The sequence below is a fragment of the Heterodontus francisci genome, chromosome 17 (assembly GCF_036365525.1).
Source record: "Heterodontus francisci isolate sHetFra1 chromosome 17, sHetFra1.hap1, whole genome shotgun sequence".
NCBI classification, from domain to species: domain Eukaryota; kingdom Metazoa; phylum Chordata; class Chondrichthyes; order Heterodontiformes; family Heterodontidae; genus Heterodontus; species Heterodontus francisci.
Window position 1 is genome coordinate 18,481,500 of NC_090387.1, and position 26,774 is coordinate 18,508,273.

At 43.3% G+C, this 26,774-nt stretch overlaps 1 protein-coding gene across 1 annotated transcript in view; it reads right to left on the reverse strand.

Annotated features, from left to right (window-relative positions):
- Nucleotides 1–26,476, reverse strand: part of LOC137378741 (CBY1-interacting BAR domain-containing protein 2-like) — a 39,470-nt gene extending 12,994 nt beyond the window's left edge. The window contains exons 1-5 of the mRNA XM_068049107.1: nucleotides 26,345–26,476; nucleotides 17,029–17,263; nucleotides 14,063–14,131; nucleotides 11,017–11,118; nucleotides 2,283–2,288 (exon numbers count right to left, since the gene is read on the reverse strand). Of these exons, the coding sequence (XP_067905208.1) occupies nucleotides 2,283–2,288; nucleotides 11,017–11,118; nucleotides 14,063–14,131; nucleotides 17,029–17,263; nucleotides 26,345–26,364 (432 nt within the window). The 5' untranslated portion in view covers nucleotides 26,365–26,476. The remainder of the gene's footprint in view (nucleotides 1–2,282; nucleotides 2,289–11,016; nucleotides 11,119–14,062; nucleotides 14,132–17,028; nucleotides 17,264–26,344) is intronic.
- Between the last annotated feature and the right edge of the window lie 298 nt (nucleotides 26,477–26,774).

The following is a 26,774-nucleotide window of genomic DNA, read 5'->3' on the forward strand; positions in this document are numbered from 1 at the left end:
TTCAGGTCCATTGTTCCCTGAAGGTGGCAACGCAAGTCAATAGAGTGGTCAAGAAGGCATACGGCATGCTTTCCTTCATCGGACGGGGTATTGAGTACAAGAGTTGGCAGGTCATGTTACAGTTGTATAGGACTTTGGTTCGGCCACATTTGGAATACTGCGTGCAGTTCTGGTCGCCACATTACCAAAAGGATGTGGATGCTTTGGAGAGGGTGCAGAGGAGATTCACCAGGATGTTGCCTGGTATGGAGGGTGCTAGCTATGAAGAGAGGTTGAGTAGATTAGGATTATTTTCATTAGAAGGACGGAGGTTGAGGGGGGACCTGATTGAGGTGTACAAAATCATGAGAGGTATAGACAGAGTGGATAGCAAGAAGCTTTTTCCCAGAGTGGGGGATTCAATTACAAGGGGACACGAGTTCAAAGTGAAAGGGGAAAAGTTTAGGGGGGATATGCGTGGAAATTTCTTTACGCAGAGGGTGGTGGGTGCATGGAACGCTTTGTCAGCGGAGGTGGTAGATGCGGGCACGATAGCGTCTTTTAAGATGTATCTAGACAGATACATGAATGGGCAGGAAGTAAAGAGATACAGACCCTTAGAAAATAGGCGACAGGTTTAGATAGAGGATTTGGATCGGCGTAGGCTTGGAGGGCCGAAGGGCCTGTTCCTGTGCTGTAATTTTCTTTGTTCTTTGTTCTTTGAGAAATGGATAAACTGCACAGCACCAATGCAACCTGAGTAATCAAACACAATGCACAAGTGCAGACTGCACAATCCAAATTCAGCTCAAAGTCACAGGTCTGGACCGAAATATTGAGCCAATTTGGAGGATAAATGTAATCATGTTATTGTGTAATATTAAACCCTTATTTAGACATCAAGAAAGTTATTTAAGTGATTTGTGGGAACCCAATGGGCAGATTGTGCAATCACAGGATGATATACTCTCACTGTAAAATAGCAGCTACTGCGTGTTACACAGAATGACACTTCCAACATTGGGAAGGCCCATCACAGCATCACTTAGAGGAATAACAGATAGTGCCGCTTCTTATAATGGACCTTCAATGAAATGCATGCCCCATATATATATATATAAGACCTTTGGGACCTCCTGAGTTTGTGAAAGGCGCTTACAAAAATGCAAATGCTTTCTTTTTCTTTATATACATATTATTTGAAAATTCTTGCATGTAGGCTACACTTCCTGTAACTATTGACTTACTCCCTGTAACACCTCCACATCAAACTCTTCTTACTGACCATGAGCAACACCATGGGAGATCTGCCAGTGTGCACATATATAAATGACAATGAACTGCAGCATCACAAACTTGATGACAGTGATGTATCTGACATCTACTTACCTCTGCCAAGGCAGACTATAAAAATTAGTCAGAAAGTTTGTATATTATTGACTGATCTTTCAATTTGTTAAAGAACTCCAGGAAAACAGCCATATTACATATCCAGAAATTAACGCTTGTCACGTTGGGTAATGTTAAGTGCTGGGGCAAGGAAACATTTTCCCATTTCCATTAAGAAGGGGATTGTAGTCCTGGTTAGTATGTGGTCAGACAATCAAATTTATTTATTCCTACGTCATTTTCATATTATCACAAAGCTTACTATTGCAATATAAGGTATATATGTACCATAATTACCAGCTGTAGCCTGACTTCAGCTGATTTCTATTGATTAGCAGGGTTGTATTGCAAGTTAGACACTGTGCTGAACTAGTCAGTTGGTTTCTGAAGCCTAGCCTCTGTGGTCATTCTTTGTGTGTGAGCCTAGACAGCCAAAATCGGCAGGTATTCCACTGAGGAACACATCACATTTCAGCACATTCCTGACTTCACTCAACAGCCATTAAAAATGCCTTTTTCTTGCTAGATGGTCACAGGACAGTGATTAGGAGTGGGATCCTGGCTGCATTTTCCTCTCCTAAACCTAAGTGTATTGGAAATCATTGCAGCACCATAATACATATCCTAGCTGCAATCAGCTAACTCAACACAGATCAGGGGTCAAACCTGAGTCTTTCAAACTTGCATAGGTGAATACCACATTGAACAGTATATTTGCTGACTAGGCAGTCAGGGGAATTAAGATGTGTGGTCTTTAATCATTACTACACCCCATAGGTACAGCCACCTGTTCACATCCATTAAAACAATCTGTTCAGGGATCAAAACATGTCAAATTACATGATAAATAGTATTAGTCAATCTTTAAAACCATTTTCGTTTTCAAGCTGATTGGAAGCTTAAAAGGTACTTACCAGTGACTGGGAAAGTCAGTTAAGGAAAAAAAAACAAAAGGATAAGATAACTATTTCTAATTTCACTTACACTCCCTTGAGGATATGTCCAAAACTTGCATACCTACACAAAATGTAAAATGTTTCATTTGGGTGTACAATGTAATCCATACCAACTTACTGTTCTTGTATAATGTGTGATCACAAATAGATATCTAAAAAAGAGACATGAAAATGAAAAATGGCATTGGGCTCTGATCGCATTTGGGATGGCAGTATTATCTGAGTTACACCCTGACACCACAGTTATAGTTGGCAGGATATTCAACCTCAGAGAGCATTATACCCCAGCACAATCCTGACTTCATGCATCAGCCATTAAAAAATGCCTTTTTCCTGCTCCATGGCCACTAGATGATGATTAGGAACGGGAGTTCTGGCTGCTTTTCTCTCTCCGAAGCCTAAGGGTAGTGGGGACCAATGCAGCATCCCAGCACATATCCCAGTCCATTTGCCTGGTCACTTTTAGACCTATGGTAAGATGGTTGATGCTTTTATTTTCTTCACACTAATTTTTCACCCAACAATTGTCTTCCCTGCTGAAAGCTGTGATTCCATGCTGAAGGGCAGTTCCATGGTGGCCATTTATCCACTGGCCGTTAACAGTGATTGTTCTCAATCAATTGGGATTGCGGAAGAACAACAGAAGCAAGCCTGATAATACTGTCCTCGCCCAACAGCCACATACACACGCTTGCAACAGGGATAGTGCATACCTTCTGGGAGCGGAGAGGAGCAGACCTGAGGGGAGAACACCGAGCGAGAGAAGAGGATAAATAGAGCCCGAGGATCGCGGCCTAGTCACTTACCTTCCGGGAGAGCGCGGAGAGCAGTCCTGGTGCACCGGTGTTTTGAAAAAAAAAAGAAAAAAAGTCAGCAGTGACATCACAAGAAAGCTGCAAGGTGATTGGTTGGTGAGTAACTGCTGTTAGGGAATAACTCTAAATAGCTGGGTAAGTAAACAAAGAGAAAGGTCTACAGTTTTCTTTTAAGATAGTAGGTAGTTTTTTTTTAGGGAATCAAGGTCCCTATTGTAAATAATCTAATATTGGGGTAATTTAAGGGGATAAATTACGGGTAAGTCATGGCAGGGCAGCTTGGCAGCGTGGAGTGCTCCTCCTCTGCAATGTGGGAAGTCAGGGACACTTTCAGTGTCCAGGGCGAACATGTGTGCAGGATGTGTCTCCAGATGCAGCCACTTGAAATCCACGTTTCGGATCTGGAGCAGTGGCCGGAGACACAGTGCAGCATCTGCGAGTCTGAGGTCATCGTGGATAGCACGTACAGGGAGGTGGTCACACTGCAGATAAAGACTGCTCAGGCAGTAAGGGAATGGTTGAGTAGAAGAACTAGGCAGGTAGTGCAGGAGTCCCCTGGGTCCATCTCCCTATCTAACAGATTTTCCGCTTTGGATACTGTTGGGGGAGATAGCGTCTCAGGGGAATACAGCAAGAGCCAAGTCTCTGGCACCACAGGTGGCTCAGCTGCACAGGAGGGGAGGAAAAGGAGTGGGAGAGCTATAGTGACGAGGGATTCTATCGTAAGGGGTACAGATAGGTGTTTCTGTGGCCGCAAACATGACTCCAGGATGGTATGTTGCCTCCCTGGTGCTAGGGTCAAGGATGTCACGGAGCGGCTGCAGGACATTCTGAAGGGGGAGGGTGAACAGTCAGAGGTCATGGTACACATTGGTACAAACGACATCGGTAAAAGGAGGGATGAGGTCCTGCAACCAGAATTTAGGGAACTAGGTAGCAGATTAAAAAGCAGGACCTCAAAGACTGTAATCTCTGGATTACTCCCGGTGCCACGTGCTAGTGAGTATAGGAATAGGAGGATAGAGCAGATGAATGCGTGTCTGAGGAGATGGTGCAGGAGGGAGGGCTTTAGTTTCCTGAATCACTGGGTCTGTTTCTGGCAAAGGTGGGAGCTTTACAAGTTGTGGATGGGTTGCACCTGAACCAGAATGGGACCAACATCCTTGCTGGGAGGTTTGCTAGTGCTGTTGGGGGGTGGGGGGGGCAGGTTAAACTAATTTGCAGGGGAATGGGATACAGAGTGGTGGTACATTAGGGGGTGATGCACAGTCAAATATAGAAGAGAAACTGAGTCAGTCTGGAAGGCAGAGCAAACATAGATCTGTTAAGTGAATAATGCAACGCTGGATTGCATCTATTTTATTGCAAGGAATCTTACTAGTAAAGCAGATGAATTAAGAGTGTTGATTAACACTCTGGGAATATGATATTATTGCTATCACAGAGACATGGTTGAGGGAGGGGCAGGACTGGCAGCTCAATATTCCAGGGTATAGAATCTTCAGGTGTGACAGGGGAGGGTGTAAAAGAGGAGGTGGTATTGCACTGTTGACCAAGGCGTCAATTACTGCAGTAAGGAGGGATGATATCTTAGAAGGTTCCTCAAATGAGGCCATATGGGTAGAACGTAAAAAAAAAAAAGGGGCAATCATTTGGCTGGGAGTGTACTACAGGCCTCCAAACAGTCAGGGAGAGATAGAGGAGCAGATATGTAGGCAAATCTCAGAAAGGTGTAAAAATAAATAGGGTAATAATAGTAGGGGATTTCAACTTCCCTAATATCAACTGGGATAGTCTTAGTGCAAAAGGATTCAAGGGGGCGGAATTCTTAAAATGCATACAGGGAGAGCTTTTTGAGCCAGCACGTAGAAAGGCCTCCAAGAGAAGGGGTGGTACTGGACCTAATCCTAGGGAATGAAGCCAGACAAGTGGTAGAAGGAACCCTGAATGTCAAGGGATCTAGAGGATTGGGTAAGGAAAAAAAAGGAGGCTTATGGCAGATTCAGAGTGCTGAAAACAGTGGAGGCGCTAGAGGAGTATAGGAAGTGTGGAGGGGAGGGGTACTTAAAAAAAGTAATTAGGAGAGCAAAGAGGGGACATGAAAAAACACTGGCAGGCAAGATAAAGGAAAATCCCAAGGTGTTTTATAAGTATATTAAGGGCAAGAGGATAACCAGGGAAAGAGGAGGGCCCATTAGGGACGAAAGAGGCAATCTGTATGTGGAGCCGGAGGACATGGGTGAGGTTTTAAATGATTACTTTTCATCTGTGTTCACTTTGGAGAAGGACGATGTAGGTGTAGAGATCAGAGAGGGGGATTGTGATATACTTGAACATATTAGCATTGAAAGGGAGGAAGTATTAGCTATTTTAGCGAGCATAAAAGTGGATAAATCCCCAGGCCCAGATGAGATGTATCCCAGGCTATTATGTGAGGCAAGGGAGGAGATTGCAGGGGCTCTGACACAAATGTTTAAATCCTCTCTGGCCACAGGAGAGGTGCCAGAGGATTGGAGGACAGCAAATGTAGTTACAATTATTCAAGAAGGGTAGCAGGGATAAACCAGGTAATTACAGGCCAGTGAGTCTAACATCAGTGGTAAGGAAATTATTGGAAAAAATTCTGAGGGACGGGATTAATCTCCACTTGGAAAGGCAGGGATTAATCAGGGATAGTCAGCATGGCTTTGTTGGGGGAGATTGAGTCTAACAAACTTGATTGAGGTTTTCGAGGGGGTGACTAGATGTGTAGATGAGGGTAAAGCAGTTGATGTAGTCTACATGGACTTCAGTAAGACTTTTGATAAGGTCCCGCATGGGTGATTGGTTAAGAAGGTAAGAGCCCATGGGATCCAGGGCAATTTGGCAAATTGGATCCAAAATTGGCTTGGTGGCAGGAGGCAGAGGGTAATGGTCGAGGGTTGTTTTTGCGATTGGAAGCCTGTGACTAGTGGTGTACTGCAGGGATCAGTGCTGGGACCCTTGCTGTATGTAGTGTACATTACTGATTTAGACGTGAATATAGGAGGTATGATCAGTAAGTTCGCAGATGACATGAAAATTGGTGGTGTGATAAATAGTGAGGAGGAAAGCCTTAGATTACAGGACGATATCGATGGGCTGGTAAGATGGGCAGAGCTGTGGCAAATGGAATTTAATCCTGAGAAGTGTGAGATGATGCATTTTGGGAGGACTAATAAGACAAGGGAATAGACAATGGATGGCAGGACCCTAGGGAGTACACAGGGTCAGAGGGACCTTGGTACACTTGTCCATAGATCACTGAAGGCAGCTGCACAGGTAGATAAGGTGGTTAGGAAGGCATATGGGATACTTGCCTTTATTAGCTGGGGCATAGAATATAAGAGCAGGGAGATTATGATGGAGCTGTATTAAATGCTAGTTAGGCCACAGCTGGAGTACTGTGTACAGTTCTGGTCACCACATTATAGGAAGGATGTGATTGCATTGGAGAGGGTGCAGAGGAGATTCACCAGGATGTTGCCTGGGTTGGAGCATTTCAGCTATGAAGAGAGACTGGAAAGGCTCGGGTTGTTTTCCTTAGAGCAAAGAAGGCTGAGGGAGGACCTGATTGAGGTACACAAAATTATGAGGGGCATTGATAGGTTAGATAGGAAGAAACTTAGCAGAGGGATCAATAACCAAGGGGCATAGATTTATGTTAAGGGGCAGGAGGTTTAGAGGGGATTTGAGGAAAATTATTTTTACCCAGAGAGTGGTTGGAATTTGCAATGAACTGCCTGAAGGGGCGGTAGAGGCAGTAACCCTCACAACATTTAAGAGGTATTTAGATGAGCACTTGAAACGCCATCGCATACAAGGCTATGGGCCAAGTGCTGGAAAATGGGATTAGAATAGATAGGTGCTTGATGGCCAGCACAGACACGGTGGGCCGAAGGGCCTGTTTCTGTGCTGTATAGCTGTATAACACTATGACGCTATGGCAGATTGGCTATTTACCCTCCCCAGGGCCTGCGCCAAGTGTAACACCCTTCCAGTTACCAGCTAACTTAGCAGAGGCTGGGGACCCAATCTGGTCTATATGGCTCAGCTACTCATAGGGTAAATTTAGTAAGCCTCTTTTGTGTTTTGTTTCTCATCTGATGCATGTATTTCAACATTAGTGAACCCTAAGTGTCTTATTGGAGCAGACTTATGTCACAATACATGGTGGAGAACCTAGTTACACCCTTAACACTGTCTTCAGGCAAATTCCAAAAGCAAGCTGAAGACTGGCCTGCATTTGTCTGTTCAAGAAGAATCCATGAATAATTGATCTTGTGATATGAATTATTATTTTGAAGTTATGCTAAACTTGTATCAAACTTTAGTTAGACTACACTGGGAGTACTGTGTACAGTTTTGGTCACCTCATTATAAAAAGGATATCGAGACACTGAAGAGGGTGCAAAAAAAAACATTTACAAGGATGATGTCAAAAATGCAAGGCTCAACCAATCAGAAAAAGGAGAACTGGGCTGGGTTTCTTTTCCCATGAAAAGAGAAGGCTGAGGGTGACCTAATAGAGGTCTTTAAAATTATGAAAGGTTCTGATAGGAAGAGGGAGAGTGTTTGTGCTTGCGGGGAAAGCAAAACTAAAGGCCATCAACATAACATAGTCACCAAGAAATCCAACAGGGAATTCAGAAGCATGGTGAGAATGTGGAACTTGCTTCCCAAGGAGTGGTTGAGGCAAATAGTATAGATGTATTTAAGGGCAAGATAGATAACTGAATGAGGGAAAAAGGAATTGAGGGTTTTGCTGATGGAGTTAGATGAGGAAGGATGTGAGGAGGCTTGAGTGGAGCATAAATGTCAGTATGGACTGGTTGGGCAGAGTGGCCTGTTTCTGCACTATATATTCCATGTATCATTTCTCTGTGCCAGCACTGTTTGTCAACATTTGTGCATGAAATAATATAAGTGAGTTGCACAATTACTGAAATATCAAATTAGCTCGTGTATATTCCTGTAAATAAATCTCCTGTAACCGTCACCCACTGGATATGAAATTGACCAGAGCAAATCGTAAAAAGAGAACAGTGGAAACAATACAACTTTTAAAATGATATACAAAGTGACTGATGCTAGTGGGAGATGCTGAGTGATCGGTCGGAAGCTAACCCGTCAATCTGGGCTAAAAACTGAGGGTGAGCACAATAGTAAATATTCTGAATGGTTATCTTCTTCAAGTATTCAAAAGGGACGACTTGAATAGCATGTCTTCTCCAAGAAAAAGCATCAAGGTGTAATTCAGGAGTTTGATATAAATGAGATGGAAATCAAGTTGAAAGGCCTTCAAACAAATAAATCCCCATAGTAAAACAACATTTGTCTCAGAGTGTTGAGAGAGACTAATAAGGAAATTTATGAGGCAGTGACAATCATGAGGGATTAACGGGGGAAATACAGGCTAAATTGAAAAGGGTGACAAAACAGATAGACAACCACAGGCATATTACTCTTACTTCAATTCCATGTATGAGAAGAATTAATTATCAGGAATAAACTTCAGGATTATTTGGTAAACATCAATTGACATGGCGTTAGATCCTGCCTAACCTCCTTGGTTTCTTTGAGCAAGTGACATCCCAAGTTATTAGAGTTTCAAAAGTCATCTAATAAAGTACCACATGATGGATTAGAATTAAGTTCAAAGCTTTCATGATTCAGGAAAGCTTGGCGACAGATAAGAAGGTTAGAAAACAATGGGTACTGGTTAGCAGGATAATGTGAAGATTCGGGGGTGGGGGGTGGGGGGGCGGCGTGGTTACTGAGTGAGGTTCCCGAGGGTGAGCTATGTTGGGACCTCTACTGTTCCCATTTAATTCAATGGCCTGGATTATGGCTCAAATTTGTTTAACTCCAAAATCGGAATACCACATGAAATTGTGTGAGCAAGAGGACACAGGTTCAAAATAGTACAGGGTCAGTCTAAGAGTGATACTAGGAAGTTTTTCTTCAACACTCAATGATCAACACTTGGAATGGACTTCTAGGCAGAGCACTAAATCCTGGAGCCATTTAAGGAGCAATTAGATGCAACAATGGGGCAGTGTAGGGGTTGTTGATGGATAAATCAAAACAGGTTGAATGGCCTTTCTCATCCATACTTACCTGATCGATAATTGTAGTCAGCTGACTGTAATAGCACAGCTTGAACTGATAATTAATTAAGCACTCATTCCAACATGAGGGCAGGAAAAGCTATTGAGGAGTAAATTATCCAGGAGAGCTTGAAGCACTCTGAACTTCTCTTTTGCACATTGAGCTGCAGAGTTTTATGGGAATAATTGGTAGCAAAATTAGTCACCTGTGGGCTTGTGAAATGCCAAACAGATACCGGAGACATTAATGGTCATCTGTGACCTCTTGCAGAGAGGTCATGACTCCAAAAGAACTCATCGGAATTGGCTGTTAGGATTGTCCACCTCTCTAGCAACATCTGATGGGAACCTTTTAATTAGTTACTGTGCTGAAACAAGCTCTCATTATTCCAGGTAAAAGCTTCGACTTATGATCTTATATCAAACTTAGCTGGAAAAAAGCATTATGATCACACATTAGGCATGGTGTCCCTGTGATACTCGGAAAATCAAATTAAAATCCATGTGATTGGGGCATTTGACGTAATTGCAAATACCTCCCATTGGAGAATCTGCTGCTTAGCCCTGCCATAACTGTAAAAATATAGAAATGCATGTTTCAAGCAAGTAAACCATCAAACTGTTAGGAGATTATTATGTGTATGATAGTGCAGTGGTTCTTATTGGACTAGTAATCCAAAGGTCTGAACTAATAATCTTGAAAATGAGAGTACAAGTCTCATCGTGCATTCATTTGTTTAGAAAAATAAAAACTTTAGATCAGTAAAAGTGAGCATGATGCTGTTGTTAAAATCCCAGTCAGTTTTCTTATGTCCTTTCCTGAAGGAATCCTGATGATCTTTTCTGGGCTGGCCTATATGTGACTCCAGTCCCACACCAATGTGGGTAATGCTTATGGCCTCGTTAAGTGGCCTACTCAGTTTTATTAAACAATAGAAGAAGACCCACCAGAACTCGGGATGGGCTCCCCTCCCATGACTGCCTTCAGCATCTGTTCTGCTTACAACAGATCATAATTTGACAAATGATGGTTAATTTTATGCATTAAATTGCTCTTTACAAAACACCCATTTAATATTGTTTTGCTTGCTCCTGTCTTTAGAAGTGGTTTAGAATGGTCACTTGAACACCAAGATGAGAATGTATTCTCTAAGCCACTGTTAGTATAAATACCATAAACTTTGCAGACTTTTTTTTTGCAAAAGGTGTCATGGCAGATATTTCAGCCTGTTTCTGTATACACTGTATAATGATATCACTACTGAAGGATTATTAATTATGATGTAACCAGAACATGGAATAATACAAATTTAACAGTTTTATATCTCAGAAATCAATATATACATAACATAATCAATGTATATATATCTATCTATCTATATTACATATTATTCTAAACTTGGCTCTGAGTGTCATTTGATAGACACAGTCCATATTGCAGCTTTGACGTTTTTTATAAGAAGCTTGGATGAAAGGCTGAAGGTCATAGTGCAGATTCCATCAAGGCTAGAAAAAGCAGAAGGGCGGATGTAGTAAATGAAGACGTACTGTTTAGGTGATCTGGGAGAGGTGGTGATATCACAGGCAATCCAGGCATATCAATCAACTCAGAATTAAGCCAACTCTTTTGTATATATTGTTCTGACATTTGAAGTCATAAATATTTGTTGTTTTAGAAGTTGAATAAATGAAATTATTTTTCTCTTTAAACTCTCTACCCTTAGAGGCAGATCTTTCAGAAAAGGATACAATCCCTTGCCTGTCTGAAGGATTCCTCTGTTTCACCTTTTGCAGGTTTTCCAGTTCTTTCATTTCACGATTTCTGACCCTGTTAAATTTTTTGATGTCTCCCTAATTTAGATATAGAAAAAAAATTAATGTGCTTTTCTAAAACAATGAAATGTATAAACTTTTATAATCCAGTATTCTAAGAAGTTAATTTTTTTTATTGTGACAGGAACTCTAATTCAGTTGTATAAGGTAAACCTTTTGGTGTTGTTCCGTGAGTTATGTGGGAATTCCATAGACATCTGTTGAAAGCCCACTAATTTCCCAAATTACCTGGATCATGCTTTTTCCCACCTTTATGTCCTGTAAAGATACTTTTCCCTTTGAGAAACGTTTATCACTGTTTTCCTCTGATAGCCCCACTTTCTAAACCAGAGCTCTGGAATTTACTTTTTCGTCAGAGGTTTCTCCTCAACAGTTGTTGACATGGCCCTTGACCATGTTTTAAACTCCCCAGCAAGCCTACCCTATCAAGCCCCTTAAGAATTTTGCCTGTTTCAATGAGATTGCATTTCATTCTTCTAAATTCCAAGGCATACTCTCCCAATGTATTCAATATCTCCTGATAGGACAATTCTTTTATTCCAGGAATCAATCAAGTGAAATTTCCTCCAAGGCCACTGTATCCTTCCTTAAGCAAAGAGACCAATACTGTACACAGTATTCCAGATGTGGTCTCACCAAGACCCTATACAATTGCAGTAAGATTTCTTCACTCTGTATATTTGATTTCCTAATTGCTTGCTGTACCTGCATGTTAACGGTCTGTAGCCTACAGATACGTCTGTGTGAGTTAGCAATTTCCATATGTTTCATCAATCTAGTATACTGTATTCGGTGCTTATGGTCCAGTCATCTCTACATCAGGAAACCAAATGCAGATTAGATGGCCCCATGTCTGACCTTGACGTCTCTGTGGCTTGCCATTTGAATAACTCTCCCTGCCATTCCCATCTCCATCTTTGGCTTCTTATGCTATTCCAACTAAAGACAAACTTCCCATGGGCACTCCAGCCCTGTGAAGTCCTCTGTACCTTACACCTTAGCTATATCAAACCTTTTCCTTGCAGCTGTTGCTGTTCGAAGAAAGGGAGGCAGGATTAAACTTTGGACATCAAATTTTTGTCAGAACATGGTGTTGTTCAGGAGGGAAGAACAGTGGGGGTGGTAGCTGTATCTCCAGAGCTGTTGGAGCCCGTTGTGTGTTTCCAAGATTTTCTATTCCCAAGACTAATTTTCTCCAGTCTTGCTTTTTAACTTCCATGGGTATTTTCCAAGGTTTGTTCACAGCCTTGGCTGTTTGCATGTTCATTGAACTCAGATGATTTTTTTTATCATCGAACAGTGTTCAATGAAGCAGATTGCAGGTTGCCCAACACATTGAGTCCCTCCCCGCCCCCTCTGTCTGGGGTTTCACCCTCACTCCACACCACCCATTCCCACCACCCCCCCCCCCCCCCTCCCCCATTTTCTTTCGTAACTTTACTTGGTGGCTTAGTTATCTTTCAACTTTCAGTTCTGAAAGAAAGATTATACCCAAAAATGATAAGCCCACTTCTCTCATGACAATTGACCTACTCTGAACTTTCTTTTGACTTCCAGCATTTGCAGTTTATTTTTCCTTTTGTTTTCCACTGTCCCCTGCCCTGCCTTCACCCTCTCCGACCGTGTATCCTTCAGCCGAGAGGCAAAATGGCCTGAATCACAGATGTCACCATAATAGCAGACCACATCAGCACTTGGAGAAATCCACAGTAACAGATACCATGAACAGGCTGTGACAGTAATGTTTTAATACTGTGCTGACCAGCCTCTCTCCTTGCACCTCTGTAAACACATGCGCATCCAAATCTCTGCTGCCTGAATCCTAACTTGCACCAAGTCCCATTCACCCATCACACCTTTGGTTGCTGACCGACATTGACACCAAGTCCAGCTTTTAAAATTCACATTCTTGTTTTCGAATCCCTCCATAGCCTCGCTCCTCCTTACATCTGTAACCTACTCCAGCCCTACAACCCTCTGAGATATCTGCGCTCCTCTAATCCTGGCCTCTTGAGCATCCTGAATTCAAAGTGATTATTGACAACGTGGCTGGCAGCTGACATCATCAGACTGCGCCAAACTGCGCACAGGTGCAGATTGGCTCCTACTCTCTGCTCATGGGCTGCGCTCCACATTGCCAGGACTGGTTGGCGCATGTGCAGATGACGTCATCGCGTAACACAGGCAGTGACTGGCGGTGCGGGAAGTGGGGAGAGCGCAGCCGAAGACCTCCTCCTCCCTCTGCCTGCTCCCCCCACCCCCCGCTTGCTCGCTCACTCCCTGCCCCTCCGCTCGCTCACTACCCCCCCCCCCCCCCAACCCCACCGCTCGCTCACTGCACCCCCCCCCCAGCTCATTCCCTCCCGGCCCGCTCACTCACTCCCTCCCTGGCCCACTCACTCACTCCCTCCCCGGCCCGCTCGCTCTCTCTCTCTGGCCATTGTGTGCTGCCATGTGTTTAGGTTGCCTTCCTGTGATTATTTGAGCAACGCCATCTTTAGTCCTGGCAGCTGCCTGACATCGCAGACTGTGACATTTTAGTGGCACAGGCTGCATTTGCGCATGTGCCATTGCAGCACCACCTAGTGGTTGCGATGTCAGCAAATGCAGCCTCCTAAATTTTATTCACTCCACCACTGGTGGGCATGCATTCAGCTGCCTGAGCTCTAAGCTCTGGAATTCCCTCCCTAAATCTCTCTACCTCTCTCTCCTCCTTTAAAACGGTTCTTAAAACCTACCCCTTTGCTGTCCTGATATCCACTTATGTGGTTCGGTGACAAATATTGTCTGTGAAGTGCTATTGAGGCGTTTACTACATTAAAGGTGCTATATTAATGAAAGTTATTATTTATATGAAGCTTTTGGTATCTGGATAGAAAAAAAATGACTTTTGATTAATTGGAAGTATTACTGTGGAAAAGCACAGTAACAATAATTAAATAGCAATGAAGAAATAAAATACCCGTTTGGATTTTGTCAGCGGACCATATGCCTTTAGTGGTCCAATAACCTTGGCATCCAGTCTTTCCACCTAAAACAATTCAGAGAGGTAGGCAAAAAAAGAATAATATTAACGACCAATCTTGTGAAGAAATTGCTGCAACAAAGTGAATTGTGAAATTATGATACAAAAACGTGACTTAGCAATAACAGAAACATCTTTTCATGGTTTGACTAATTCCCTCATGTGTTAATTATCTTCTGTGTTGTGGTAATCACCTTGTATCACCTAATCTCCATAATCTCCCTGAGCACTTCATCTTTCATAGGTGTGGGAAGTCTCAGCGCAGTGAAAGCTTATTATCAATGATCATTATTGGAATGTTACCATTTGCTAAGGGTCCCTTATGAAAAATAGGTTATTCCTCAAAGGCAGGTTATGATAGGGCAATGGTTATGGTATTGTTCTAGCAACCTACAGATCATGAATTCAAGTCCCACTACAGAGCTTTAATGAGTTGAATGAAGTCTGTTAACATAGATTGTGCAGGTTCTTTAGATTAGATTAGAGATACAGCACTGAAACAGGCCCTTCGGCCCACCGAGTCTGTGCCGACCATCAGCCACCCATTTATACTAATCCTACACTAATCCCATATTCCTACCAAACATCTCCACCTGTCCCTATATTTCTCTACCACCTACCTATACTAGTGACAATTTATAATGGCCAATTTACCTATCAACCTGCAAGTCTTTTGGCTTGTGGGAGGAAACCGGAGCACCCAGAGAAAACCCACGCAGACACAGGGAGAACTTGCAAACTCCACACAGGCAGTACCCAGAATCGAACCCGGGTCCCTGGAGCTGTGAGGCTGCAGTGCTAACCACTGCGCCACTGTGCCACTGTTTGGAAGAGTCAGTTACGTGGACCAAATGTTTGTTTCAAGATTTACTTCAGAAGGAAGATGAGTGGGTTCAAGTGCCTGCTGGTTCTGAAAGTCAGAATTACATGTAGGAATTTATAAATAAAGCAACTTCATTGCTACATTCCAAGGCTTCTAAGCACTGAATATGTCAATATTAGTGGAGATCTGATGCTTGGAAACTGAGATAAAGGGCTGGGTTTGGTGCTCGGTTTGAAGACGGGTTCTATGGCGGGGGTTGCCAGAGAATCAGTGCGCATTCGTCTGCTGCAGAACCCGACGCCGTAATGCCGGGTTCCGATTTTTTCCGTGGCGGCACCTCCGCCGCTATGCGACGGGACCGTACTTTAAACATGTTAAATACCGTTTTACATGAATTAGAATGTAATTCACCGCGATCCTACCAGCCGTTCGCAATCTTCTGCATGACGTGCGGCACTCACGTGCCTTCACTTTCCCGTCTTTGAAAAGCTGGCGCTACCGAGATGAAAGTCCTCGGTGCCTGCAAAGGTTAGGTAAGTTATGCGTTGTTATCCTGTTGAGTTTGCTTTTACGTTGGACATTGTCACTAAGGTCAATCTGCAGATGTGAGGAGAGGTTGGAACTCTGCAAATGGATACTGTTGGGGGAAAGTGGGGAGCTCTGCAAGTGGGTACAGTTGTCTGGGGCGGGGGGGGGAGGTGGGGGGAGGATTAAACTCTGTAATCCAACATCAGGAGATGCTGTAAATGGCATCGACAATGCCACCCCTGCCATGTGATTGGGGGGGGGGGGGGGGTGGGGGAACAACCGCCTTCATTATGCTAAATGTAGTGGCGCAGCTGCAGATGTCACAGGTGGGACGGCACCCACAATAACAAAATCCAGCCCAATGTCTTCTGGCATTGGAGACAAACGGACTTCAGGGCTTTGTATCAAAATACTGGAAATGCAGGTCAGTTAGTCACTGAAAGTGAATAGATAGGTGGATACTTTGACTGGAGTCCTTCATCAGAATGTCAGGGCACAACTGAACCATTAACCTTTCTCTTTCAGATGTGAATGACCTGAAATTTTTCAACTTTTATTCTCGATTCCCAACATTATTGGCTTCTTTATCTCTTGCTATTTGAATGCGATGAGTTAAAGAAAGTGATGAGCTTAAGTTCTGTTGCACTGAATGAAAGGCCGGCCTGTTCCTCTCGCATTTGCCAATGTTATTTCAAATAATTTTTTTTAAAATGTTCATTCCAAAGGGACTGTATTAATTTCAATACTAAGCATCGCGTAAGACTGACTATATATGTTTCTAATCCTGAAACTATTTCCTGTAGTTGAATTGGAATCAACTTGCGGTAAAACTTGTTGAAACTCAGGCAGTTGAATCCTATTTGTTCTGCTCTGGTTGATAATATTTGAAGGTTGTTGTCTGGGAGTTTGGCCAGGACGTTTACTATCACTGTTGCCTCACTGGTGGACGTGTCCTAAATGGAACACTAAGATTTGTTTGTATCAGCGACTTGAGATAGATGCAAATTTCTTGGCACATGGGTTAAACTTTATATTGCCTCCAAGAATCTCTACAATCCACAAAGACAAAAAAAAACCTGGACATCCCATGCACTCGAGCTTGAATATCATGTACCATGCAGTTGTATGCCAACAGTTCCCCACACAGTGATTTCCTGAATTCAGCTGAGCTGTCAATGGTAGTTTAGATGATGTTGAGTACCTCCAACCACCCACTTCCCCTATAAGAAGGTAAAAAAATCACAATAAGTGTCTCCTAAGACACTCTTGTGTACCTCATGGTTAGTATTCACAAAGCAACGTTGCTTTGCAGGTCTTCATGCAGGGTTTTTATATGATAATTAATGAAAATGTAATTACTTTAAAATTGTGAATAACTGACAATATTATGCCAAACTATCAGTATAGTACAGCTGTGATTTCTAGTCTATATTAATGTGTGCAATTTCCTGCACAATTAATAAACATTAACTTGTATTCCTTCTCCCCGGTGAGTATTTTGTAGAGTATTAACCACCTCTGTGAATACAGGCTTTTCAGTGAACATTTCTACCTCTGCCTGGCGATAGTCCTGAATTTTAGACAACTCCTCTCCAAAGTCCTTGAGGCATCTTCGCATCTCTGAATTCTCAGTGTTTGCAAAGTCCATGAGATGTTTTATCAGCAGGTCAACCTTGTCTCTCAGTCTGGCATTCTTCCGAGTGTAGGAAGCCAAAAGCGTGCAGAAGTGGCCAAGATACTTTTCTGCATTGTTCACTGTCCCTTCCATGATCTTAACCTGAGCATCCCTTTTTAAAATAAAAACAAAAAGATGAAAACACAGTGCGTGGAGAGCAGCAATTCCAGATAATCTTGTGAGAAATTGAAATGCAGGAAGCATTAACTAGGAATGAGTGAAACACTAGAATAGCCAGCCAAATCTGAATTTTGGTAGCGGAATAATGTTGGGCTAGGTCCAAGCTTTTCTGTGCTTAATCCAGGCTAAAAAGATATTGATTCCTTTCTAAAGTTACAGTATTCATCATCCCTCTTTACTGGTGGAAATTTCAGATTGAGCCAACTCTTCAGTTTCTTGTTAGTTTCCAATTACTCATTTGTTAGCTTTACAGATGGCCCCTTGAATTCAGTGGATGAGATGGAACCAAATCTCCAGTTACCTAAGACTGATTCCCACATATCCCAGAACAAGCTTCACATATAGCTCTATGCTCTGGCTCCTATTCCCTTTTATTAACATAAAAGCAAAATACTGCGGATGCTGGAAATCTGAAACAAAAACAAGAAATGCTGGATTCACTCAGCAGGTCTGGCAGCATCTGTGGAAAGAGAAGCAGAGTTAACGTTTCGGGTCAGTGACCCTTCTTCGGAACCGAAGAAGGGTCACTGACCCGAAACGTTAACTCTGCTTCTCTTTCCACAGATGCTGCCAGACCCTTTTATTAACACTTTGTCCTGTCATAAAAATGTCGCCACTATTGATTTTTTTTGGTCTTTGGTGACTTTTGAAGACAGACTCAAATTCTAGTAACTTTTTCCACACCATCTACCCCAAAGTAAAGCACGACAGGATTTGCTCTAACACGCCTCTGTTCTCAATTTAAATAACTCTATTTGCAGGCGTCTGACAAAGTGGGACGTTATTTTAGTCTCAGGTGGATCACTACCAAAGTGACATTGCTTGGCAAAGACTCGCACACTGGCGCAGGCCTTTTGCTCCTTCCTTGCAGATTTGGATGCTTCACCTGAGGTATAAATACAACGAACAAAGAACAGTACAGCACAGAACAGGCCATTCGGCCCTCCAAGCCTGCACCGATCTTGATGCCTGCCTAAACTAAAACCTTCTGCACTTCCGGGGACCGTATCCCTCTATTCCCATCCTATTCATGTATTTGTCAAGATGCCTCTTAAACGTCGCTATCGTACCTGCTTCCACCACCTCCCCCGGCAGCAAGTTCCAGGCACTCACCACCCTCTGTGTAAAGAACTTGCCTCGCACATCCCCTCTAAACTTTGCCCCTCTCACCTTAAACCTATGTCCCCTAGTAACTGACTCTTCCACCCTGGGAAAAAGCTTCTGGCTATCTAATGTGACTATCTGACTATCTAATCAAATGTGACCAAAACGGTGAGGATGAAAGAAAGATAGCTACAAGCCAGAATAAAAGCTGAACAATAAAAGGAAATTCACATTAATAGAGGAAAATCAGAAGAGTAAAATGACAATAAAGGAAACAGACAAGGCTTCTGATGACTCAGTCTGCAAAGACTTGGTGCAGAATATTTGCATCCGAAATTAAATAATTTACTTCCACTGCTTCACTAAGTACTTACAGGAAAGTTAATGAATACTTTTGCTACTATTGCATTTTAGCAAAAGAAAACCACAAGCTTAAAGTAATGCAAGGTCAAACTTAATGCTTCTTCTGAATAGACCAATGGTGCTTTTTTTCATTTGACTACGCAATAAGTCTTTGAATGCACCAAGCCAGTCCCAGCTTTGATCCCCAGCCTGTAGCTGAGTTAATATCCAGTAGGATTGCTACACTCTGTCTCCATCACTGGGGCTGGTTGGCATCCTTCCATTTACGAAAAATGATGGCGTGCCTCCTCTTGGTGCACCTTTGTTGATGGCTGTGAAGGCCAATCCTTGAGAGGCAGGTTCTACCACAAGTGCTGCACGAGAAGCTGCCAAGTGATGCTGTGAGTTGTTGTATTTGATGTTGGCACCTGTTGCCAAGCTGCTGTAGCAACTGGTCATCATGGTAGTGCACACCAGTCCACAGGATGTGTCGCCATTTCCCTCTTTCACCAACTAATGATTCCCAGGTGTGATAGTTGACCTTTAGGTTCTTCATGTCTCACTTGTAAGCATCCTTGAAGCGGAGCTTTGGGTGCCCCACTGGCTGTCTGGCCCCAGCTATCTCACCATCCTTGGGTATTCGACCGTCTTCCATCTTGCGCACGTGTCCGATCTACCAAAGCTGTCTCTGTTTCATTAGTGCCAACACTCTTGGGAGCTCTGCCTTTGAAAGGACTGCCACATTTGTGCTTTTGTCCTGTCAGGATATACCCATAATGTGCTGCAGATAGCTGTAATATAAGGTTCTGAACGGGTCGAACTTGACAGTGTAAAGTGTACCACCCTTCATGATGATGTAAAAGATCATGTGGGAGAGACTCAAGAACAGATACTGCGAGGCTTTTGAAGGAGTCACATAGGCTAGTGTGGAGTATTATATAGTTATTATGAAATAAATATTAATGTTTAAATACAACAGTCTAAGAGCTGAACCAAACATATAACAACAGCGAAGATGGAAATTATTGAGGTTCTTTTCCTGGTAGCTGTAAGTCGCCCATGTTTCACAGTCATACAGCAAGGTGCTGAGAACACAGGCCTTATAAACCAGCACTGGGGCGAGGCCAAGAAAAATAAGCTGGGGTTCTAGCTCCTGATTACCATCCAGTTCCCCTTGCTTGAAAAGTTCAAATGTGTAGACATCAGGTGATGGGAAGACTGGGCTGACGGTGACCTCCGTGGTCAAATATTCCATGGACACACATCGCCTAGTCTAACATGATGATTGGTTGCATGGGTGAGATACCAAAGGGTATCTGATGCCTGTGGCAAGAGTCTGCACCATCAGGGGAAGGAGGGAAGGGGAAGGACTTCCTTTTAAGGCAGATAAAAAGTAAATGATAGTTGGCATTATGAAAATTTTTAATAAGGACATAGCATAAAAATAGATGCAGGAGTCAGTCATTTAGCTCCTTGACCCTCGACATTCAATAAGATCCTACCTGCCCTATCCACATATCTCTCAATTTCCTTTGTGCCCAAAGATTTATCATTCTCATTTTGAATATACTCTTTACTGAGCATTCACACCCCTCTGGGGTAGAGAAATCCAAAGATTCACAACCATCTGAGTGAAAAGATTTCTCGTCATCCCAGTCCTAAATGACCGACCCTTATCCTGAGACTATGACCCCTAGTTCTATACTCTCTGGCCAAGGGAAACAGCCTCTCAGCACATATCCCAACAAACCCTCTCAGAATGATTGTTGAGTATGTCCTCAGAAAGAAAGCACTTATGGTGGGGGTAGGGGTACTGATTTTAACATTTCCAAGTACTGGGGTCAACAGAGGTCATGGGAAAACTAGGAACTCCCCACTGGGAAAACTGCCATCTCTGACTGGGCAGTTTGGTTGTTCCATTGTACGGTTTTCTATGCTGTTTGGTTGTATCTTGTCTTATTTTCCTATCAATTAAATTTTCAAGAAGGCGGGCAGAAATATGCTGTAGCATTCTGTTAAATAATTGATTGTGCTATTTTGCAAAGGATGCATTCATTCAAATAAATAATTGTTATAATATACAATTTGATTTCCATTCTTGATTAATTTACTTCACTCTGGGATCCTCTCCTGTCACAGCTTGATAGGGTTTTAATTTGTTTTCCAGTTGTTAGCCAGTCAGAGGAGATTGCTTGTGGCTGACGAATATCTGCAATTTTAGGGAGCTGCTGCTTTAACTTGCCTTCCCCCTGTACCGCCTCTCTCTTTTTGAGTTGGTTTTTATGGGCCCTCCTGAGACGCGGCCAGAGGCAGTGATGGGGAGGGTCACGGAGAATCCGATGTGTGGTGGGGCGGGGGGGGTGGCGGAGGGCCCATTGTCTCCGCGTCGATCGTACTGGGTGAAGGATAGGCCGACAACGGCCTTCCTGCCCAGAGGCCAATTGAGGCCTTTAAGTGGCCTGCTAATGGCCAATTAAAGGCCTCTTCCCTGAGCTGCTGGGATTTTACAAGCAGTGGAGGTCCTCTGCCAGGTTGGGATGGTGCCTTGTAAAATGAGGCACTCTCTCTCTGGGCTTTGGGGGTGGGGTGGGGGTGGGGGGGGGGTCCCTCCTCCGGGAGCAATCTGTGGCCCGTAGAGCACCTCTGCCAGGAGCCACTTTACCGCCCCCCCCCAGGACTCCAGTCCTCCCAGTGCCCTTCTGGACTGGCCCCGGCGATCCTGCCTCACCTACCTCTGGTCCAGGGTTCCAGCACTGCCCCTGGATCCAAGGCATCTGCAGTACTGGCAGTGGCCACCGTACCTGGTGGCGTTGTCGATACTGCTGAGCTGCCAGTCCTGTGGTTGGCCGGCAGCTGATGGAGGTGAGATCCCCATCTTTAAAGGGACCGGCTCATGAAACTTTGTTGCAAAAATACTGGAGGATTGCTCCAGGGAGGCAGGAAAAGGCCGAGGCAGGGCTCCCCTGCCTTTTTGGCCCAGTGCCAGGAGCCCCACCTCCTACACAAAATCCACCCTTTGTGTCTGTGTAGGCTTGCTTCACTCAGATGGTCCCGACATTTTGTATTATATACCTCTTTGCTGTTGAATGCTGTAGTCTGATGCTGCAACTGGACATCCCGTCCTCCACTCTCAATATTCTGTCCTCTTGAAGATGCCAACTCATGCTGGAGTACAGCCACCCTCCGATATCTCTTCTCGCTGGCTATACTTCACATGACAGCCTCGGCCATGAGTGCAGGAAGGCTGTTGGATTACAGGAGGCACCCATTGCTGAGCCTGACCGTCCCTCATCCACCAGCCATGCGCACACACACATAGTCACTGGGAGCTGGAACTTTCTACTGCCCAGCTAATTGCATTGTAGCACCCAAACTGCTAGAGATTGTTGAGTTCCGCGTAGACTTTGGATTGAACCTGGGACTGATCACTTCAGTATCACACCATGTAGTTCATTTACCTGTCAATCAGATGAGCTCTCGTCTAGAATCTAATGCTCTTCCTCGAGAGGTGCAATAAAGTATCAATGGGAAAGAAAGCAATTCTTTGGGAAGGGGAATATTGTGGATGTTGACTCTTCTTGTTGTGGTAAAAGTCCTTTATTTCTCCCTCCCACCCACTTTTCATTCCAACATCATTCAAGAAAAGAAAATCCTCTTTGATACTAGGCTTGTTCACCGAAGCACTAGCTATATATCTACAGTACATCAAGTGTTCTCCATACTGTTAGTGGCGACCCAACTTATAATGGCTCTCTGTTCCAACAGGTGCTCACAAGCCTGCCACACTGCTTCTATATTTGAATAAATGATCAAACTTGCCTTTATCCATCTTGTATTTTGCATCCTGGCCTGGATATTAGGATTTTGCTGCTTTTAATTGTGAAGGGGACTTCTATTGGGCCTTTTTGCACCCACTGCCAGGCAGGGAGGAGAATCCTGTCTGAAACTGGTAGCTCACAGATGTGCAGAAGCAGCCTGGAAGTAAAGCCCCCTCTGCATCCACCTCAGCCTGACTGAGATAGACACATCTCCAATCTCTTCCTCCATCACCCTTTCAGTTGCTGCATTCCCGATCATAACACACGTCATTTAAAAAAAGTCTCCTCATTCCAATCCCCTCCCCCCACCTCCGCCCCTGGTTCTTTTGCCAATTATCTTAAATCTGTGTCCTCTGGTTATCAACCCTTCTGCTGAAGGAAAGTTTCCTCCCTTCCTACTCTTGCCAAAACACCTTCATAATTGTAAACAAATGAATAATTTAGGGTGGTAACTGAATTAAGCAGTTATTAGGTTGGTCAAACCCATTGCAGGTTAGTGCCACTCTGCCCGAAGTAAAATGATGAGCAACTCTTGCAAAAAACTTTATATCACAGCTGAGTCTGGTCCTGTCCATATTCGCACTGTCCAACAGTGTGTCACTGAATGGCCATCGAGTGGGAGCCGTGGGCACTTGTTTGTGTTGTAAATGCTGTTATGGTTGAATCTCTCGGTGAGTACATTGTGGAGACAAAACACAGGGAAAGGGTTAATTTGAAAGAGGGAACTTTTGGAGCCAGGCCACAATCATTTGACTAAGAAGCACATTTCCAGATAAGTCCTGAATTTCAATATGGTTTACAAGCAGGAGCTCTTTAACAACCATTTCTGTTACTGATTTGATGAAAAGGAAAAATACCAGTTTATTCAATCTTTTCTTATATTTCTGCTTCTTGCTAAAACCCAGACTCTAGCCCGATGTGGCAGTCTGCTTATTCAATAATTGTAGATGGGGCCTGCTAGATTGATGCACTCTGAAAGGGATTGTAGTTTGTGTTCATATTTTTCATCTTCTATGTTTTTAAATAACAACTTGCTTTTATATAGCAGTGTCATGAAAACGCGCTAGGTCGAATGATGATTTTTTTTCACCCATCGGCTGGAAACCTGAATATTAAACTGGTGGGGACGAACCGCTCAAACCTTGCAAGCTTTGAACCGGGTCTGCTGACTGTAATTATTTACATAAGCCTGAGGAGGGAGCTAGAGAGAGAGCGAACTTTCTGGAAAGAACAGAAGAAGCCTCCTTCAGTTACACAATAGAGAATTTTCTGGAAAGAGCAGACAGATACCTCCTTCAGCTACACAGGAGAGAACTTTCTGAAAAGAACAGGCAGAGACCTCCCTTGAAGCAATTCAGCTGCATTGCTGTCTCCTGGAGAACTACTGAATCAGCATCCAGCACTTCAAACCGGAAGCCTCATGACCACCAAATTCAGCCTGAAGCCAGCTGAGTCACCAACCTCCACAGACTGTAGACCCCTTTTATTTCTCTCGACTCTAATTCAACCAATCTATCCTTCCCCACTCTGTAACTTATTTGTGTATGCGTGTGTGAAAGTTGGAGCGTAATTTAATTATTTTTACTTAGATCTGTTTATGTACAATAAAGTTAACCTCTTTCTTTGTTAAACTTGAGAAAACCTGTCTAATTGGCTCTTTTATGATCATGGTGTATAAACAGTTAACCACTCACTGAGTTGGCAAGTATATGCACTTAAAAGGAAATAAATCTGTTGTGGTCAAACAATGAGAGGGAAAAGAGGGGAGCCGTTCAACCCCTCCTCACCCAATTGCAAAGCAGCTTTAACATAAAATATCACAAGGTGCTTCACAGGAGTGTTATTAAGCCAAATTTGACGCTATGGCACATAAGGAGATATTAGGACAGGTGACCAAAAACTTGGTCAAAGAGGTAGATTTTAAGGACCATCTTTCAAGGAGAAGAGAGAGAAGTAGAGAGAAGAAAAAACTTAGGGAAGGAATTCCAGATCAAAAGGCCTAGGCAACTGAAGGCATGGCCACCAATGTGGGAGCAGTAAAAATTGGGAATGTGCAAGAGGCCAGAATTGGAGGAGCACAGAGAACTTGGGATGCTTGTAGTGCCGGAGAAGTTTACAGAGATATAGAGGAGTAGGGCCATGGGGGGATTTGAAAACTAGGATGATAATTTTTTAAATCGAGTTGTTGGCGGAGCCAGTGTAGTTCTGAGAGCTGTCGGGTGATGGGTGAACGGGAATTAATCCAAGTTGGGATATGGGCAAAGCATGGAGAATTAATTGTAGGAAGTAGTAACATAGGAAATAGGCGCAGGAGTAGGCCATTCGGCCCATCGAACCTGTTCTGCTATTCAAACAGATCATGGCTGATCATCTATCTCGACGCCATTTTTCCCCATTATCCCCATATCCTTTGATGTCGTTAGTATTCAGAAATCTATCGATTTCTGTCTTGAACATGCTCAAAAGATTGAACTTCCACAGCCCCCTGGGGTAGAGAATTCCAAAGATTCACCATCCTCTGAGTAAAGAAATTTCTCCTCATCTCAGTCTTAAATGGCCTGCCCCTTATTCTGCGACAGTGTAACCTTGTTCTAGACTCACCAGCCAGAGGAAACATCCTATCCACATCTACCCTGTCGGCCCTGTAAGAATTTTGTAAGTTTCAATGAGATCACTTCTCATTCGTCGAAACTCTAGAGAATGCAGGCCTAGTTTCTGCAATCTCTCCTCATAAGACAATCCCGCCATCCCAGGGATTAGTTTGGTCAACCTCCGCTGCACTCCCTCTATGGCATCTAAATCCTTCCTTAGATAAGGAGACCAAACCTGTACACAATACTCCAGGTACGGTCTCACCAAGGCTCTGTACAATTTCAGCACAACTTATTTACTCCTGTACTCAAATCCCCTTGCAATGAAGGCCATTTGTAAAGCAGGTTATTCAATTATTTGTGAACTATTGATATACTGAGATCATCACCTGTTCATGCTTGTTTTTTGATAACTGGAATATGGTCAAAATCACATCAGTGGCAATTGAGAAAGAGTCCGCAGAGGAAGGAATGTTGATAAGTGAATACAATGCAGGATACCCACGAGAATTGGCCAGATTATTAACGGAATATTATGAGTAATGTCCCCCCACATCCCTCCCACATGTCTCAAAATGGGAACGCCTTTTGAGAGAAGGGAAGAAAACCGATGACAGCAAAAAAAGAGATTAAATGGAAGATGTGATGCTTGGTGCAACCAGCGTTATTGGTGACATAATTGTGTAACCCTGACTAAAGTGGCAATTTGCCAAAGAATGCCCATTAAGTACAGAAGCAAAATACCCTTTTTTGTTCCAATTTCTCAGACAAGTCTTTTGTTGACCTCTATTTTACACATTCAGAAACATGAGGGGAGAATTTGTAAGTATTAACTATTGCACAGTAAATAATTAAACCCTAGCATGGACCCAACATTGACAAGGTGACTCAAAATGACTGCTGAACTTGATCTCGTTAATAGCGCAACCTTAAGAGGCCCTGACTGGCACTGCGCTAAAATTGGTCCCCTGACGTAGTATTTAAAAATAAATTCTTATTAAATCGATCAGGTTCTCTATCCACAGCTGCATTGATACCAGGAGCTGTGTGGGTTGGGTGTTTATCAATGGCTGACACAGTCCCTCTGTTTAAATCTCACTTTTTCACAATTCTAAGGCAACATTTTTGAATGTGGATTTGGAGACACTTTACCCTTACCTTGATAACGAAGAATTCATTTTTCCAGAAATGTTCTGAGCGTGCTTTTTCTTTTTAAGAAATAATTTCCTCCCTTATTTAAACAGCTGACAATGCCAGCCCGTTCTCAGAGGAAGGTTAACCTTGCCTACGTTTTGGTGTCCCTGGTTGTTATAGTGACGGCAAACACAAGGCAGTCATCTCCTTTATTGCTAATTATTTCTCACAAAGATCACTAGATGGCAGCAAAGAACTACTGTGCTTCTCAGTTATGTATTTTACAAACATTTTTTTAGTAAATGTTGAGAGTCCTGCACTTAAGTGCAGCATTGGAAGGTTCCAATCTCATGCAGCTCAATTTTCTTTTTTGTAATGCTTTTATGCAGCCTAAACTTTTCTTGTATAGAAGCTTGGTTAGCCCACATTGGGGGCACTGTGAACAGTTCTGTCC